Below are 17,282 nucleotides of genomic sequence, written 5' to 3'. Positions count from 1 at the left end.
AATGTGAAATAGAAATAACACAATTATTCTTAAAGGGGAAAATATATCAAATGTTTTATTTGTATTTGAATATTTTATTTATATTTTATTCTAATAAATTAATGATATATTACATTTATGCATTTGGTAAATAATTTTATCCAAAGCAACTCAACTGTATTGTACATTTCATTATTTTATGCATTCCCTAGGATTCTACCACCATGCAAAAGCTATTGTTTGATCGAAAATAATACTGTTATGAAGTTGAAATTTGTTGATAATCAGTATTAGGAAAAGTCAAGAGCTGAAACTTAAGCTATTAAAATGAACATGAATGGAATATGAAGGTTAAAGGGATAGTTCACCCAAAAATGAAAATTTTGTCATCAATTACTCACCCTCATGTTGTTCCAAACCCGTAAGACCTCTGTTCATCTTCGGAACACAAATTAAGATATTTTTGATGCATTCTGACAGCTCTCTGACCCTCCCATAGACAGCAAGGGTCCTTACACGATCAAGGTCCAGAAACGTAGCAAGGACATTGGAAAAATAATCTATGTGACATCAGGGCTTCAACCATAATTTTACGAAGCTATGAGAATACTTTTTGAGCGCAAAAGAAAAAAAAAACAACTACTTTATTCAACAATTTGTCTCCTGCGCATCACCCTAGCGCCATTTTGGAGAGTATCCACTGAACGTAAATTGCGTATGCTGTCTTGTGTCAGCTGTGCCACGCGGATACGCTGTTTTCGTTCAAATCAAAGGGTAAACGACATAAACAGCATATCCGCGTGCTGGAGGAGACGAATTGTTGAATAAAGTCGATATTTTTTTTTCTTTTGCGCTCAAAAAGTATTCTCGTAGCTTCGTAAAATTATGGTTGAACCCCTGATGTCACATGGATTATTTTACCGATCTCCTTGCTACGTTTCTGGACCTTGATCGTGTAAGGACCCTTGCTGTCTATGGGAGGGTCAGAGAGCTCTCAGATTCCATCAAAAATATCTTAATTTGTGTAACGAAGATGAACGGAGGTCTTACGGGTTTAGAATGACATGAGGGTGAGTAAATAATGACAGAATTGTCATTTTTGGGTGAACTATCCCTTTAAGGGGCCAGGTGACAGATGAATAGCCACATTTGTCAAATCATATAGTGATTTTTTAGTCTTCGCATGTATCTGGTAGCCAGCATGTTCTAGTTAAATTTCAGTCAATATTTACCTGTAATATTATAGGAGTAATGGAAGCAGTTGGTGTTCAGGGTGCATGTTTCTTTCTCTGTAGTTGAAGGACACTGTTTCCCTTCCCCAGGCTGACGTATAGGGCTGGCGGTCCTCTGTCTTGTACTATTGACATTGCATGGCTTCAAAAAAAAAACAAAAAAACAGAACAAAACAAAACAAAACAAAGCTTTCAATGAACAACAAAAGAACAATCAAATGGACAAAAGAGAGGACTTGAAATATTCAACATATGTGCAGCAGATTAATTTCGTTTTCACATTTCCCTTGTTATTTCAGACATTGGCAGCTCTTTCTGAGGGAAATAAATTCCTCTCTGATGTCATGTGTAAGATGTTTTAAGCCTTCCCACATTTTCACCACAGGGATACTCTCAGTATCCATGGCAATTAGCTACCCTTGCAGTTTGGTGGCAGTGTGCCTGGGAATCACACTGAGACAGACGTGAGTAACCCTCCCCCTGAGAGATTCCTCAGTAATACCTATACACACACTTATGCCACTGCAAACTATTTGTTGTGTGAACTCGCAACCCACTCCGAGCGGCTAACCCCTGCCATACACAACACCATCCTCAGTTTTCTTATTTTGCCTTGCATTTACCATCTGCCTGTGCATGGCTGATCAAAAATGTTTGATTGGTGTTAAGCAGCTCTGAAGAACATGCTGTGTCTCAAATCCTCCTCTGCAGGAGATGGAAAAATAGGAGGAAGAGGTTCCAGCCTGGCTAATCTGCATGCATTTAAACTTATCATATAAAGGTTGGGTTTTGCAGGGGACGTTTGCATTGAAAAGTGTTGCACTCAGCATCACATCATACACACCACACATGGAAGAACTGATTATTCATCACAACACTGTAGAGGGAAAATAGGATTGTGTGCTATACTGAACATTAGATGTGCTCCTGATCAATGTTTCCTCTCACCAATAGGCATTGACTCCAAGGGCCCCAATCAGTCAAAACGCAGTCCCCAGGACAGGGCAACTTGCTCTCTCGGGCTCCAAGCGGCATCTCCTCTGGATCACAGAGATAGTCTTCTACAAGGTCTGAAGGTCCATCAACAGTGTTTTGCATGCACCTTCATGAAACAAAACATCTGTTAGGACCACCATGAACTTTGATTGTTCTTTGACACTTTGAGTGTTAAGTAGTAATACTGTTGCTAATGTTGTTGTTTGAGTCAGTCATACCTAACTTTCCTCGTCTGTACACCTTCCCCGCAGTTCTCCTTCAGATCAACATTACTGACCTTCCAGACACTCCACGGCTCAGCCACCCAGACATACTGACTGCAGTCACTCAGACAGGGTACCACTTCATACACCTGAGAAACACCACAGAGGTTTCAGCTTGTTCGCCGACTTTTTGGGGAATAATCCTATTTATAAAGCTTTATTGGTACACTTTACAGGTTTTATTCAATCAACATTTGTTCGTTCTTCAGTTATCATGAATTAACAGTGAAATAACAATTATTTAGAGCATTTATTAATTTAGATAAATAGGTAAATGCTTTTATTCATCAAATAATCCTAAAAAAAAAGGTTTCACCAAAATCATTTGCACCAAATCTGTATATTAGACTGATTTCTGAAGACTGGTGTAAGGGCTGCTAAAAAAATCAACTTTGCAATCACAGGAATTAATTACATTTTAAAATATTTAAATTTGTTAAATTAGAAAACAGTTATTTGAAATTTTACTTGGGAACTTGGGACGCCCAAAGCGCAAAGGCGCTACATGTCGGCGTGCTGCCCACGAGGCCATCGGCGCCGACAATATTACTGTTTTTTTACTGTATTTTGCAGCCTTGCTAATCATAAGAACCTTCTTTCAAAAACATTAAAAAAAATCTGACCAACCTCAAACTTTTGAACGGTAGATAATACATTAACTAATATGAATTAATGATCTAAAATGAACTAATTTATGTTATTACTGATGTTAATTAAAAATATCTCAAGAAAACTAACATTAAAAAGCTACTTTTTAATCTATCACCTACTTAATATTCATGAGCCAAGCCAATCAGGTTTATAATGAGTCCTGTTACTTTTGAGATCATTCCTATGTCCTTGGACCTCAAAGCCATACATTTATCAAAATCTTGAATTAATAATTGATCAAAACTGATTATCATCAAAATATTATAATTCAAAAATAATTGGTTAATCACGTGTGCACCATCATCAATAATTTAAAACCTGAGATTTTTACCTGAGCCTGTTGCAGGATTCCCGCCATGACAAGAGAGAGAGAGAAGATGAAAGGGAGAAATGCGGGAAAACAGAGAAGTTGTTACATGCCATTCATTAGTCACTTCCAAAACGTCAGAAGATCGTTTGATGCTGTGGAAATTCACATAATCTTTAATGATCTAAAGCTATGATGCACAAACAATATCCCATGATTACAGTATATGAACATATTAGTAAACCCCATTGCTCTGCATTAAAGAAACATGTTATTCCGTGTAGTCCTTTGATCAATAATTTACAGCACCCCAGTAATTCATCATTAAAACAAGACAAGCACATATTCATTAAAAAAATATAACCGGGTCCCTCCATACCTGATTAACATGGTCCAGTTTGGGGCAGGGCCTGCCACCGTTATAAGGTTTCTCCCGAAGCCACTTGGACCGTACTTTGACTCCACTGCCACAGGACTTACTGCAACGGGACCAGTTTGACCACTCGCTGAGCTTACAGTCAGATGGACATGGAATGATACACGCTTCCTCTATGTAACCTTCAAGAGCCAAAAGAGAGAAGAATGAAACTTAGCATTTCTATTATAGTGAGTAAAACCAACATGATACAGTCATGATGCTGGTTACTGGAGTAAGCCTAATAAATTGTGACAGATGAAAGTGTTAAGGTCAAGGTTGTGGCATTTGCACTGATATGGTCTGCTGAAGTTTCATTTTACATCACAACTTGCAAAGGTTATAGTTTGTTTCTGGAATGGGAAAGCTATGTTAGACAGCTCAAGTCCTGAACATTTCAGAGGATTATTCAAACAGCATAATACTTTGCCCCTTCAAACCTACAAGCACAAAAATATCTGATTTAAATTGGATGATTGATGTTTAAAAAGCTGCAATAGCTGAGCAAACATGATGATGGAAGTTTGCTGATGAAAAAGCAAAGGAATAAATGGTACATGAGTAGATGGTATTTATAAATGATCACCAATATAAAATGTAGTATTTACTCAAAATGTTTTAAAGATTATTTAAATATATTATTGTGGTAAAAAAAACAAAAACAAACAGACATCACAAAAAAAAAAAAAAAGATTTAAAAGTCAATGTGATTCAAAGCATGAATTTTGTCATGAAATAAAAATGGTAATTGCAACTTTTGGTCGCACAGTTCTGGCTTTATTTCTCACAATTCTTATGTTATACTGAATCTCACAATTTTGACTTTTATTCTCAGAATTCTGTGCTAATTAAAAAGTTAAACCTGCAAATTGTCAACTTAGAATTCCAAGAAAAAGTCGGAATTGTGAGATGTTAACTTATATCATGAGAAATAAACACACAATTGTGAGAAATAAAGTCAAAATTATGTGTTATGAACTTACAATTCTGAGAAAATAAGTCTGAAGTGAGATATAAACTCAGAATTGAGAGAAATAAAGTCAGAATTATGTGTTATAAACTTACAATTCTGAAAAAGTAAGTCCACATTGTGAAATAAAAATTCATAATAGTGATAAAGTCACAATTGTTAGATAAAAAGTTATTTTTTATTTAAGTTTTTTAATTCTCTGGAAGACAGGGGCTTCCACATTAACTGCTCCAATGGTGGGAAAAATCTTCATTTTAGATCATTTGTAATTATACATTTTAGAAAATGTAATTTTAAAATTAAAATGTAATTTAAATGAACACAGTTGACATTTTTTTATAGTGGCACTAAATTAATAAAGTTGAATGATTAAAAAGTAAATTATTGTTAATATTTTGTTAAACACCTTAATATTGTTAAACAGCTTCTCATTCAAAACTCTTTTTTTTTCTTACATAGCCTGTATCAATAATAAATTGGACAACACAAGATAGTTCTTATACACAGACATGAATATACACACCATCAACAACAACAAAAAAAAAGTCAAGATATCTGTAATTCTGTATATAGTTACACTTTTGAACCAGAATCCCTATCACAGAAATTTGGATTAAACACTTAGAAGAATGCTTAAAACAAGAAGAACAATGGGGTAAGAAAATACATTTATTAAAAAGGGAAAACAAGATTTCTCAATTTAGATTTTTTTTTTTTAGAAAACAAAACTTGATATAACTTAAATTAACATAATAGATATATAGTAAATTTAAGAATAGTATGAAGAATATTTAGATTTACTTGAAAATGAGACAAAAAAGACAAAACTACTCTCTACTCTAAACAAATTTTTCCCTGTGCAACAATCTGACTGCATTTTAAATAATAGGAGAAAACAGAAAATACTTTTATTTCAGTTGAGGCTAATTGTATTATATAAATGAAATCTGTTTTCATAAAAAATATTTGGTTTAATTTTCCACTCACATTTCTCTTCACATGAAATGTTATTTTTGTAAAATTTATTTTGAAGAGGTATTAGTATTATTCGTGTAGTATTATTATTTTTAATTATTTTTTTAATACAAATTTTTAGTATAAAAAAATTAAATGTAAATAAAAGTTATATTTTTATCGGATGGTTATTTTGTGTAAAAAGAAGCTGAACAAAACGAATGAATATAACAATAAAACATCGCCTAAATTTACAAGATGATATTTCTGTCAAAAAAAACCAAACAAAAACGTGTGTAAAAATTTACACTCTTCTCGACACAGTAACGCTGGCTCAACCAATGACGTGAGTATGGGGTGGGACAATCTGTTTGTCTGACCAATGGCAGATAGGCAGATAAATTAATCCTTATTTTTACAATGACACTAGTGGCGCAGGAATGATACACCTAAGCTTTTTTCACCCACCGTGACTGTTGCAACGTGACGTCTCCACGAGGCGGTTGTCCTGGTCGTAGCACACCATGGCTTGAAACCGGTAACCCTGGCCACACTCCTTGATATCACCTTGCACTTTCATACCCAAAAGGCCCTCTACTCGCCCACCCTCGGGCAGGATGCAGTCGGACCAGTTCCCCACAGGCTGGGCATTGTACTTGTTGCAGGGGCAGTACTGGGTTTCACTCAGAGGATACATCTGTGTGTTTTTACATTGTTCTCTCTTTTTGCTTTTACCTATGCCATAAAAATCACACAAACATACACTATTTTAAGATGTTAGATCAAAAGTCATAAGGTCATGTTATCCATTTAAATATGCTTTCATGTTCAGGGAAATAAATATTTTGTAATAATATGATACGGAACGCACCGCTAACAGAATGATCCTCCTTTGGTCAAAACATACTGATCTGGTAATCATGAGTAAGTAGACTTATCCAAATTGAAAGACCTATTGCACTAATCTTATGTAATCCTTTTGCAAAGTTGCTTGACTTGCAGCAGGTCATCTAAAGGGCAAATAGGTCTTTGGCACACGCACTGTATTTTGTTAACCTCTAAATAACCGACTAAGCTTCCCATGGTACATTGTACTAAAGGTCAAACCACATTTCTGGCTCAACTGAGGTACAGGCATATGCATCTAACAAAAAACATTTTGCAAAAGTATTTGGAACACAGAGGGTTTTCCTCAAATTAATCAATCCTCATCACACAAGAGACTTGATTTTGTCACTACCACTGTAAAACAATACACACGTCAGCAAACTTAAAAAAAATTAAAAAATAAATTAATGTTTCTTGAGCAGCAAATTGGCATATTAGATCAAGGAGCATGTGACACTGGCTGCTAAAATGCATCTGAAGGAATCATAAAGCAAATGTGCTGTAAAACATCAAAGATGTAGGTGAGAAGAGCTTGTTTGATGACCTGACATCAGGAAGCCTTAATATTTAGACTCACTAAATCCAGCACTTACCAACAAGGGTTCTTTTCCTAGTTCGGACACCCACACAATCAGCAGCGCAGGATGAGAATTTGGACCAGGTAGTCAGCTGGCAGTCATCCTGACATGGAAGCTGGCAGGACTGAGTGAGTTGAGGCATAGGACCCGCAAACTTAAGACAGGCCGCAACGTCTGCAGGTCCACCATCCAACTTCTTACATGATACGGCTGAGGGAGAAAAGACGAAGGCCAATAGTAAACCAATAGTACCGCCAGAAAAAGAAACAAAACTAAAAAAAAAAAAAAAACTTCTCTAAGTTAATACAAATAAATATCAGTCCACTCTCACCTATAAAGCTGCACATATAGAATAAAGATAACTATCTTGTGATGGATTACACGAGAGGGCAGTTAAATGCCTATTGACTCAAGCAGCCAGACGGATCCAGATTTATATCACTGAATGAGGGTAAAAGCTATTGTATTGGATTGCTTTTTCAGTCATGCCGGCATAGTGAGGGATACTATTACGTGAAATGGTTGTTAACGTAAGCAATGCTGAGAAGTTGATATCTACTGTAAAGAAGCTTTCTGCAGTACTGTATGTGATTTAAAGAAAAACCTGCAGACTGTACTTTTTCTTTCACTTAAAGGCCAAAATATGCTCACACCATCCATTTTTATAAGCCAGATACTGCATTTCTCTATTAGTACTGTTTAAAATTTTAACCCAAGTTAAAGGTTCCCACATAAAACGCTTTTATAACAGTGGAACCTTCCACATGCGGTGAATGCATCTCTAGTTGTCTCCAGTTGTATAGCACAAGACTCTCATCTTTAATTTTCAAATATGTTTTTCAAAACACCACACTAATAGCCTGCATTTGAACCCTGAAAGGGTTTACTGGTAAGAGTCAGACCAAAGGATATCACTTGTGACTGCTTCAGACAGCTTCCCGAATCTCTTATAGAACATTTCATTTAAATCCAGAAGCGCTTACACAACCCTTTGATGGTAACACTCAGTCACAGATCAAATTACTACCAATCTCATGCATTTACCACACGCTTACCCATCTCCCCAGCTTCAATGTGAAACATTGCTACACGCACCTACAACATTTTATTGACATTAAAAGATTTTAGGTTGATGTTGAGGGTTTTTCTGTACCTCTAGCCTGTAGTCCTGGTCCACATGTCTCTTGTGCTCCAGGACTGTCCTGACGAATGGCCCAGGGCACAAGCTGACACCTGTGCCACTTGTGGGTTTTCCACCTATTGTGCAAAAGCAATTTATATATATATATGTGACCCTGGACCACAAAATCAGTCATAAGGGATTTGCTTACAGAGGCCCACATGTGATTTGATATATTTGGGCCATTTTTGCATGTGGGCCACTTCAGGCTTACCTCCATTTTGTATGGGCCATAAGAAGGCCAGCAGTGCCGTATCATTGCCTTAAGTGGCCCAATCCGCATGCTATCTGGGAAGGGTCAATTGTTTTGAAATTGAGATTTATACATCATCTGAAAGCTGAATAAATATGCTTTCCAACATATGGTATGTTAGGACAATATTTGGCAGAGATACAACTATTTGAAAATCTGGAACCTGAGGGTGCAAAACAATCAAAGTATTGAGAAAATCACCTTTAAAGTTGTCCAAATGAAGTTCTTAGCAACGCATATTACTAATGAAAAATAAGGTTTTGATATATTTACGGTAGGAACTTTTTAGAAAATATCTTCACGGAACATGATCTTTACCAACGTATTTTTGTCCATTGCTACAAATATACCCCAGCGACTTAAGACTGGTTTTGTGGTCCAGGGTCATATGTAAAACTGGCCTCTCTCTCGCTCTATATAATAATTTATTATGTATACAGAAAATTGTATATATAGTGTATAGATACGGTATATAGATACACACACACACACACACACACACACACATTTAATATATTTTTATTTTATTATTTTATTACATTTATTATTATATTACATTTACAATTTATATAATTTCAGTGTAGACTGATTTTATGAAATTTTTGTACTATAATTTCAAAGAGGTATTATGTTCACCTGTAGCCTGAACAAGCAGATGAGGCATCACATTCCTTCTCCTGGAAGAGCACTTCTGGACAGTCTTGGCCCCCGTTAGCTGGAAGCTGAATGATAATGCGCTTCCTTGATTGCTTCTTTTTGACAGCACCACCTGGATATACACAAGAGGATGGACAGAAAATATGAAACTGTCATGAATAAATATAGAAAATCTTGCAAAATATTGCAATGCAAAAACGTCATTCCTACTCACATATCTAATCAGTACACAAGTCTCTGTATGACTGTGCTGCATTTAACAAGGTTTTCAGCCAATCCAAAGCACTTTATATCTCTTAAAATTGCATTACATCACAACTACCATCTGCTTTGTGGTTTAATGACTTCAATATTAAGTACAATTGAGAAATGAAATAATGATAATAAGGCCACAATTCTTAGCTTTGTATTTATAATAAACTCAGTTTAATGATTCATACTCTGACTGAAGTTCTCCACAGGATGAAGGCATCTATTAATATGTGCATCTGATTATTTGTTCTTTTTATAGCGTTTTCACACTGTTCTTCTGCAAAGCACAAACTTTGAGATCGGTTCTCTTTGTAAAAATGTAAAAGTTAGTAAAAATCACATACATAAAATATTTACTGTAAATGTAACAAGTACTACAAAGAAGAAAATCAACGAGGGAAGTGAAAATCTGCTCAGTGTTCAGTGAAGAAGAAACTGTCAAGCAGACGGTCTTTAATAAAATTGATGATCTTGATGGAAAGATGGCGCCAGTGTCGGCATGCCGTCTGCTGCTCTCTTATTTGATAGTCTGGTTGCTTGTTTTGTATTCAAACTGTGTCGCCATTGTAGTTTATGATCGCCAGACTCTTTTGGACATTCGATCAACATTTTTTAGCTTTCAGAAGTCGGATGTGGAGTGTGTTTTTAACAAACGTTTTACAACAGACATTCCGCAGTGCATTCGCCACTGGCCCCTTAACAACCCACGGAGGAGGCGCAGGAGAAAGCGCGGGTCTCGGGGAGGACTTGCGATCAAGCTGAAAGCCAGTCTGCATGCAGGCTGTATTTCAAGCCATTTTCTCGAGCCGCTCTATGGTGGCTCCGTGGTCTGGGGTCTCTTGGATCAGGCTCACCGGTGGCTTCGACCTGTTCTTCCCCTGTTCCCGCCCTCCATCCCTTGGCTTGGCCTTCCTCAGATCGGCCACTATATCCGGAGAACTGGAGCGGTTCCTGGTATGCTGCGTCCGCTGTGCAGAGTGTCACTCTCCCCCGGTGCTGTCCCTCCACCCAATATGGTTTTAATCAAGACTTTTCTGCTGAATGACTTCTTCTCTTCACACAATTTGGATTTTATGTTTATAACTGAATCATGGATTAAGGATGGCGAACTGGTCCCGGTTGACTGCACATTTTTTAACTCCCCTCGCCAAAATGGACGAGGGGGTGGGTTAGTGACTGTTATGAAAAACTCTCATCGTGCGCAATGTCGCTCCGTCCCTGTGGATATTTATACTAGTTTCGAAGCTCAACTTCTCCATCTTGACTGGAACGGTCCTGTCTGCTTAGGGGTAATCTACCGTCCTCGACGTTCAGTTAAGGATTTTCTACAGCAATTCACTGACTTTATTGGTAACATTGTCACTAAATTTGATCGTTTTTTATTGGTGGGCGATTTTAACATTCATGTTTGCTGTCAGTCAAACCCTCTGTAGAGGGAATTCCTTAATATAATTGATACCTTTAACCTGATACAGTGGGTTAAAAGCCCCACTCATATCCACGGTCATACTCTGGACCTTGTTCTTTCTTATGGGGTTGATCTTACTGATGTTACAGTTTCTGATTATATGCTCTCTGATCACAAGCCTATTTTATTTTCCATGTCTCTTCCTAGTCTTTCTCGTGTCTCTACTAAAGCGCCATCTCTGTCTCGGGTTTATTCTCCTCAGTTCAGTGTAAATTTTAGTCAATGCTTTGCTAAGTCCTGTTCTCATTTACTCCTGGACTCTCCGTTATCAGACTTGGATGCGGATGAACATCTGAGTCTGTTAAATAGTGCTTGGCTTAATGTAATGAATGTTTGAATGAACCGCTCCTTTAAAGCCTCTCAAGCACAAACCTAAATCTGAATTGTGGCATACTGCTGAAACTCGGCTGCTAAGGCAAACATGTAGAAAGGCCGAACGTAAGTGGAAAAAGGACAATTTACACATCTCATTACATTTGTTCAAAGATAGTTTATTGGCTTATCAGAGAGCCGCCAAATTGGCTAAGGCGACCTATTTTTCTAATTTGATTCTACATAATCAGTCCAGACCCAAGGTCTTGTTTTCTGTTATCAATTCTGTTGTTAATCCCCCGGTCAATACTATGTCTGTTGCCTCTGTCGCTCTTTGTGAAAGCTTCTCAAGATTTTTTAAAGATAAAGTAGTTAAACTAGGACTGGTAGCTTATACTTCCCCTATTGAGTTGCCTCTCCCCCCGCCGTTGTCTGCATCTTGGGATGTTTTTGAACCTGTTTCCCTTCAGTCACTCAAAGACAATATTGCCAAGCTGAAACCATCCTCTTCTTCATATGATGTTATCCACCCTAGATTTTTAAAACATATTGTTGATTCAGTTGGACCGGGCCTAGTGTCCTTTTTTAATAAGTGTCTTTCAACTGGTGTGGTTCCTGCTCATCTGAAAGTGGCCACTGTCACACCTCTCCTCAAGAAGCCTTCACTTGACCTGTCGGTTTAAAAGAATTATCACCCCATCTCTGTTTTACCATTTATCTCCAAGGTTTTGGAAAAGATTGTGTTTTTCCAGCTTCAATCTTTTCTTGCTGTAGTCTGTTTGAGCACTTTCAATCTGGTTTCAAGGCTGCCCACAGCACTGAATCTGCCCTTTTGAGAGTGTTAAACGACATCTTTTTAGCCACTGATACGGGTGACTCTGTGGTCCTCGTTCTTTTAGATTTATCAGCTGCTTTTGACACCATTAACCATTCTATATTAATCAATAGACTAGAATCTTGGGTGGGTCTCTCTGGCACAGTTCTAAAGTGGTTCCAGTCATTTTGATCTGACAGGAAATATGTGGTGAGACTAGGAGAATTTTTCTCTTCCACGGTTTCTCTCCCCTGTGGTCTTCCGCAAGGCTCAATTTTGGCCCCCACTTTATTTTCGTTGTATATGCTACCTCTGGGCTCCATTTTTAGAAAACACGGGGTGTCGTTTCATTTTTATGCCGACGACACGCACATCTATTTACCTTTTAGGAAGAATGATCCATTGGCGATGACTGCTCTCTCATCTTGCTTAGAGGATCTTAAATCCTGGTGCTCTCAAAAATGTTTATCTTTAAATGAAGAGAAAACTGAGGTGATCGTTTTCGGTCCATCAGCAAATATGAAAGCCCTCAATCTTGACCTAGGACCTTTATCGGCTTTTAGGTCCTCGCAGGAATCTGAGTGTTCTTTTCGATGACTCGCTAAAATTCGATAAGCAAATTTCCACTGTGATTGGGGTCTAATTTTCATCAGCTCCGTACACTTTCAAAAATTAAACATTTTCTCACTGACAAGGCTTTGGAGATGGCAGTTCATGCTTTTATGACATCGCGTCTCGATTATTGTAACTCTTTATACTGTGGCATATCCAAAACTCAAATTGCCCGTCTTTAATTGGTCCAGAACGCTGCCTCTAGACTCCTTTTAAAAAAGAAAAAAAGGGATCACTTCACTCCGCTCTTGAAGGCCCTTCATTGGTTGCCTGTTCAATTTAGAATACATTTTAAAATCTTATTATTTGTTTTTAACTTTTTTTAAAATTACCGAATTGCTGTATATCCCCTCGAGAAGCCTAAGATCTTGCGACCAGAACCTTCTTTTAATTCCGCATGCCAGACTCAAGCGTAGAGGTGACCGTGCCTTCTCAGTCACTTTCAAAAATGAAAAATTTTCTCACTGACAAGGCTTTGGAGATGGCAGTTCATGCTTTTATGACATCGCGTCTCGATTATTGTAACTCTTTATACTGTGGCATATCCAAAACTCAAATTGCCCGTCTTTAATTGGTCCAGAACGCTGCCTCTAGACTCCTTTTAAAAAAGAAAAAAAGGGATCACTTCACTCCGCTCTTGAAGGCCCTTCATTGGTTGCCTGTTCAATTTAGAATACATTTTAAAATCTTATTATTTGTTTTTAACTTTTTTTAAAATTACCGAATTGCTGTATATCCCCTCGAGAAGCCTAAGATCTTGCGACCAGAACCTTCTTTTAATTCCGCATGCCAGACTCAAGCGTAGAGGTGACCGTGCCTTCTCAGTAATTGGGCCTCGTCTTTGGAATGACTTGCCAGTGGAGATCAGAACAGCCCTAGCATGTCTATTTTTAAGTCTCTTTTAAAAACCCATTTGTTTTCATTGGCCTATTAGGATTATTTTCTTGCCTATTGTATTTCCTATCTGTGTTTTAATTTTCTGGTTGCAGTTTTTGTATTACTAAATTTTATGATGATGTTTCTTACTGTGAAGCACTTTGATCAGTCTTGTGGCTGTTTTAAATGTGCTATATAAATAAAGTAAACTTGAAACTTGAATAAGTCAATATTTTATATAAAACACACTGGAGTGTGATATTCACTGGGAAAAATAGTTTTAACAAGAAATGCAATGCTTATTTGCTTCATATAACAAATGGCTCAGATATTGTCAGCTTCTTATAATATTTGTTCTGGTTCCTATAGGCAGAGTTGCCAAGCAACAAAACCTCTTTATAGTGTTGATAAAGAGCGATTGTGGGAACAAAGAAACTATTTCTAAACACTTCTGATAGAATGCTGAAAGTGACCAATATTTATTAATTGTATGTATTTATGTCAATAAAACTTCAGCCTTTGAGAAACGTTTTTTAAAAAACTATTTTACTTTAGTTCAAGAGATGCATCAGAAGTTTTACAGTATATGTAAAGGCCGGGACACACCAAGCCGACGGTCGGCCGTTGGCCAACGTCGGGCCGACGGCGAGCGACGGTCGGGCTAGTTTGTTTGGTGTGTTCCACTCGTCGGCTCTCATCGGGCTCACGTCGGTGGCAGTTTGCCCGATTCAACATGTTGAATCGGCGTCGGCCGGGGCCGTCGGGACCGTCGGCGTGAGTGAGAGCTCTGATTGGATGTTCAGTTTAGCAAACGAGTCAGTGCCCAAGAATTAAAGCGAAAGTGATGAAAACAAGCAGGTAAATGAAGGCGGTGCAGACAAGAGGTTGTTTAAATGTTAAGGTGATTTTCCCCAATCATTCTAATACGCAAATGTTTTCATAACAACATGAGCCGCTTAACATTATTAAAGTTACCAACGTTACTCATATTCAAAATGGTAAGCAAGCGCTGCTTTGTTCACGATTCGTATATCTGCGTTTATCTCGTATATCTTTGTTTCGGTTTCTCCTTTTGAATGACGAATATATACTATTGATAGCTGCTGATATGGACAGTTCATTCCTCTCACGCATGCGCAGAACGCAGGTGTTAGTTTGCCGTCGGCTGTAGTCTGTGCAGTCTGTTCGAGCGCAGCTTTTTGGTCCGACGCTGCAGACGTGAGGCGACAACACCATCGGCTTTCGTCGCCGCTAGTTCTTTGAAGCCGGCTTGGTGTGTCCCAGCCATAAGTGTATATTAAAAAGTACCTGTCTTGCAGGTGGAATGGCAGGGTGTCCAATCACTGTACGGAGTGACAATGCAGTCTCTCTTGCAGGGCAAAAGACATGGTCTTACAGTATCTGGACGCAGACTCTCTGGACACCTGCATATAAAAACAGTAAAACAGCATGTACAGATGCTCAGATTTTCATGAAGCTTAAAGCTAAAGGGAAACAAACCAAATACTAAGACATTCTGAAAATATATTTTTTTTATTATTTAATATCATCTCACTTAACTTGCTATGCTGATAATATTGAAAAAAAATGTTTAAATAAAAAATACTAATTAATTAATTAATTAAAATGTATGTATCCTACCAGTCAAATGTTTGGGGTCAGTATATGTTTTTAATTATTTTAATTAATAATTTTATTTATCAAGGATGCATTAAATTGATCAAATGGCAGTAAAGACAATTATAATTTTCCAAAATATTTTTATATCAAAGGTTTTATTTTAAAGTTTCTATTAATCAAAACATTTATTGTTGTTTTTACAAAAATATTAAGCAGCACAATATTGATAATAATAAGCAATATTATTTGAGCAGCAAATCAGCATATTAATGATTTCTGAAGGATCATGTGACACTGAAGACTGGAGTAATGGCTGCTGAAAATTCAAGCTTTGCCATCGGCAAGAATAAATTACATTTTAAAATATTTTCAAATTTTAATTAATTATTTTAAATTGTCATATTTCACAATACTTTACTGTATTTTTTATCAAATAAACGCATGCTTAAAGATAAAGAAAAAAAATATTTTGCACAATAATGCATACATAAATAGCAGAATGTAAATGTGATTTCACCCTCACATATAAAATTTTCATCTTCATTATATGTCTCTTCATATACTATACTTCTTTCTCCGTCCTCTCTCTATCCCTGCATCATTCCGATATGCTTGCTTCTTTCACATGAAATCCGATAACGATCAGCATGCAGGTCATGTGTGTGTATCTGCGTGTGTATATGAATGTGTAGATCAGTGGGTAAAGCACATGAATAACCCCGGGAAAAAAGCTAGGCTCATTTCCATTGCCAGCATGGGGTCCCTGAGCTACACACCCTGTTTCCACAGTCACTGACAGAATAATGCCACTATTACACTGAATAAATAAACAGATCATTTATTTTCCCAGTAGACGCCTTCGGGGAAAGACCAGATTCAGATACTTAAAACTACCGGCTGAGAACTCATCAACTTAAAGTCTCTATCTGTCAATAAAATCAAGCGCCAGACCTCAAGATTGAGTTTAATAAACAGAATACATAACCTGCTTCAATATCTGCTCCAACAAACGGCAAAAAAAAATCTGGGCTGTCTGACCCGCATGAAGATATTGAAAGGAAACATATTGTTGAGACAAGACAATGAACAGAGGTAATTAGAAAAATATGAGGATCTAATTATATCCTAAAACCTATTTCTAATAGTCTTTGTACAGCATAAATGAAATGCATTCCATTTACAGGAACACATTTAAAAACGTACTTTTTAGGTGGCACCTGGCCCACATTGACCCGGACACAAATTACTTTGCGTGTCTGCATTCCGACCGAGCAGAATGCCTCATTAGTGCCGACTCCTGCTCTGGTGCGGCTGAGCGAGCTGTTGGCAGAAGGAATGGAGGTGTCCTCTATGCACTGACCCCAGGGCCCCGTCTGCCAGTGGTACACAGTGCAGGGATGATCATTGCAGTTGCGCACCTCTTGCAAGGCGCTGCTGTTGGGGCACTGACCTCCACCTAGAAGATAAAAAGGGTCAGGAAGGTGTTACAACACTGAGTAAATCATAAACCCAAACTGTAAAAATACATTTGTATATTGACCTGGTATTTGACCATTTTGTACATCATTTAGTAAATATCGTATTTATATTAAAAGTAATTATAGTTATTATTATTATAGTAAAGTAAATATCTGTAATTTAAAGCATGAGAAGTTAGCATCAATAATAAATATTACAAAACACATAGTTTCAGTCCTGGCTTCTAATTGGTTAATAAAACATTCCAGTTGTGCTAAAATCCAAATCAGAAACAATTACAACGTGACACCTACTCACCATATCACTGTCAGCTTCCATAGCAGATCATTATTTTTGTGGCATAACAACACACTATTATGCCAGGTAGTATATTTTCCAGAAGAAAATGCAACATAATGAATTTGCGTAATAAAGTAATGTTTCAATGATTTGGAAGCCCGTTCCCACCACATAAGAAAAAAAAAATATATATATATATATATATACAGTGGGTACGGAAAGTATTCAGACCCCCTTAAATTTTTCA

General features: G+C 37.2%; 1 protein-coding gene across 1 annotated transcript in view; it reads right to left on the bottom strand.

Annotated features, from left to right (window-relative positions):
* The window catches only part of LOC107698991 (thrombospondin type-1 domain-containing protein 7A-like), a 132,748-nt gene that overhangs the window by 24,156 nt on the left and 91,310 nt on the right, over positions 1-17,282 (bottom strand). Inside the window, exons 8-17 of the mRNA XM_016500125.1 lie at positions 16,481-16,733; positions 14,966-15,081; positions 9,303-9,435; positions 8,387-8,490; positions 7,249-7,443; positions 6,236-6,502; positions 3,808-3,986; positions 2,426-2,559; positions 2,160-2,313; positions 1,212-1,353 (exon numbers count right to left, since the gene is read on the bottom strand). Coding sequence (XP_016355611.1) covers positions 1,212-1,353; positions 2,160-2,313; positions 2,426-2,559; positions 3,808-3,986; positions 6,236-6,502; positions 7,249-7,443; positions 8,387-8,490; positions 9,303-9,435; positions 14,966-15,081; positions 16,481-16,733 — 1,677 coding nt within the window. The remainder of the gene's footprint in view (positions 1-1,211; positions 1,354-2,159; positions 2,314-2,425; positions 2,560-3,807; positions 3,987-6,235; positions 6,503-7,248; positions 7,444-8,386; positions 8,491-9,302; positions 9,436-14,965; positions 15,082-16,480; positions 16,734-17,282) is intronic.

This window comes from Sinocyclocheilus anshuiensis, unplaced genomic scaffold, assembly GCF_001515605.1.
Source record: "Sinocyclocheilus anshuiensis isolate Anshui unplaced genomic scaffold, SAMN03320099.WGS_v1.1 scaffold74, whole genome shotgun sequence".
In the NCBI taxonomy this organism is placed as follows: Eukaryota; Metazoa; Chordata; class Actinopteri; order Cypriniformes; family Cyprinidae; genus Sinocyclocheilus; species Sinocyclocheilus anshuiensis.
This window is presented reverse-complemented; position numbering and strand designations above follow the sequence as displayed.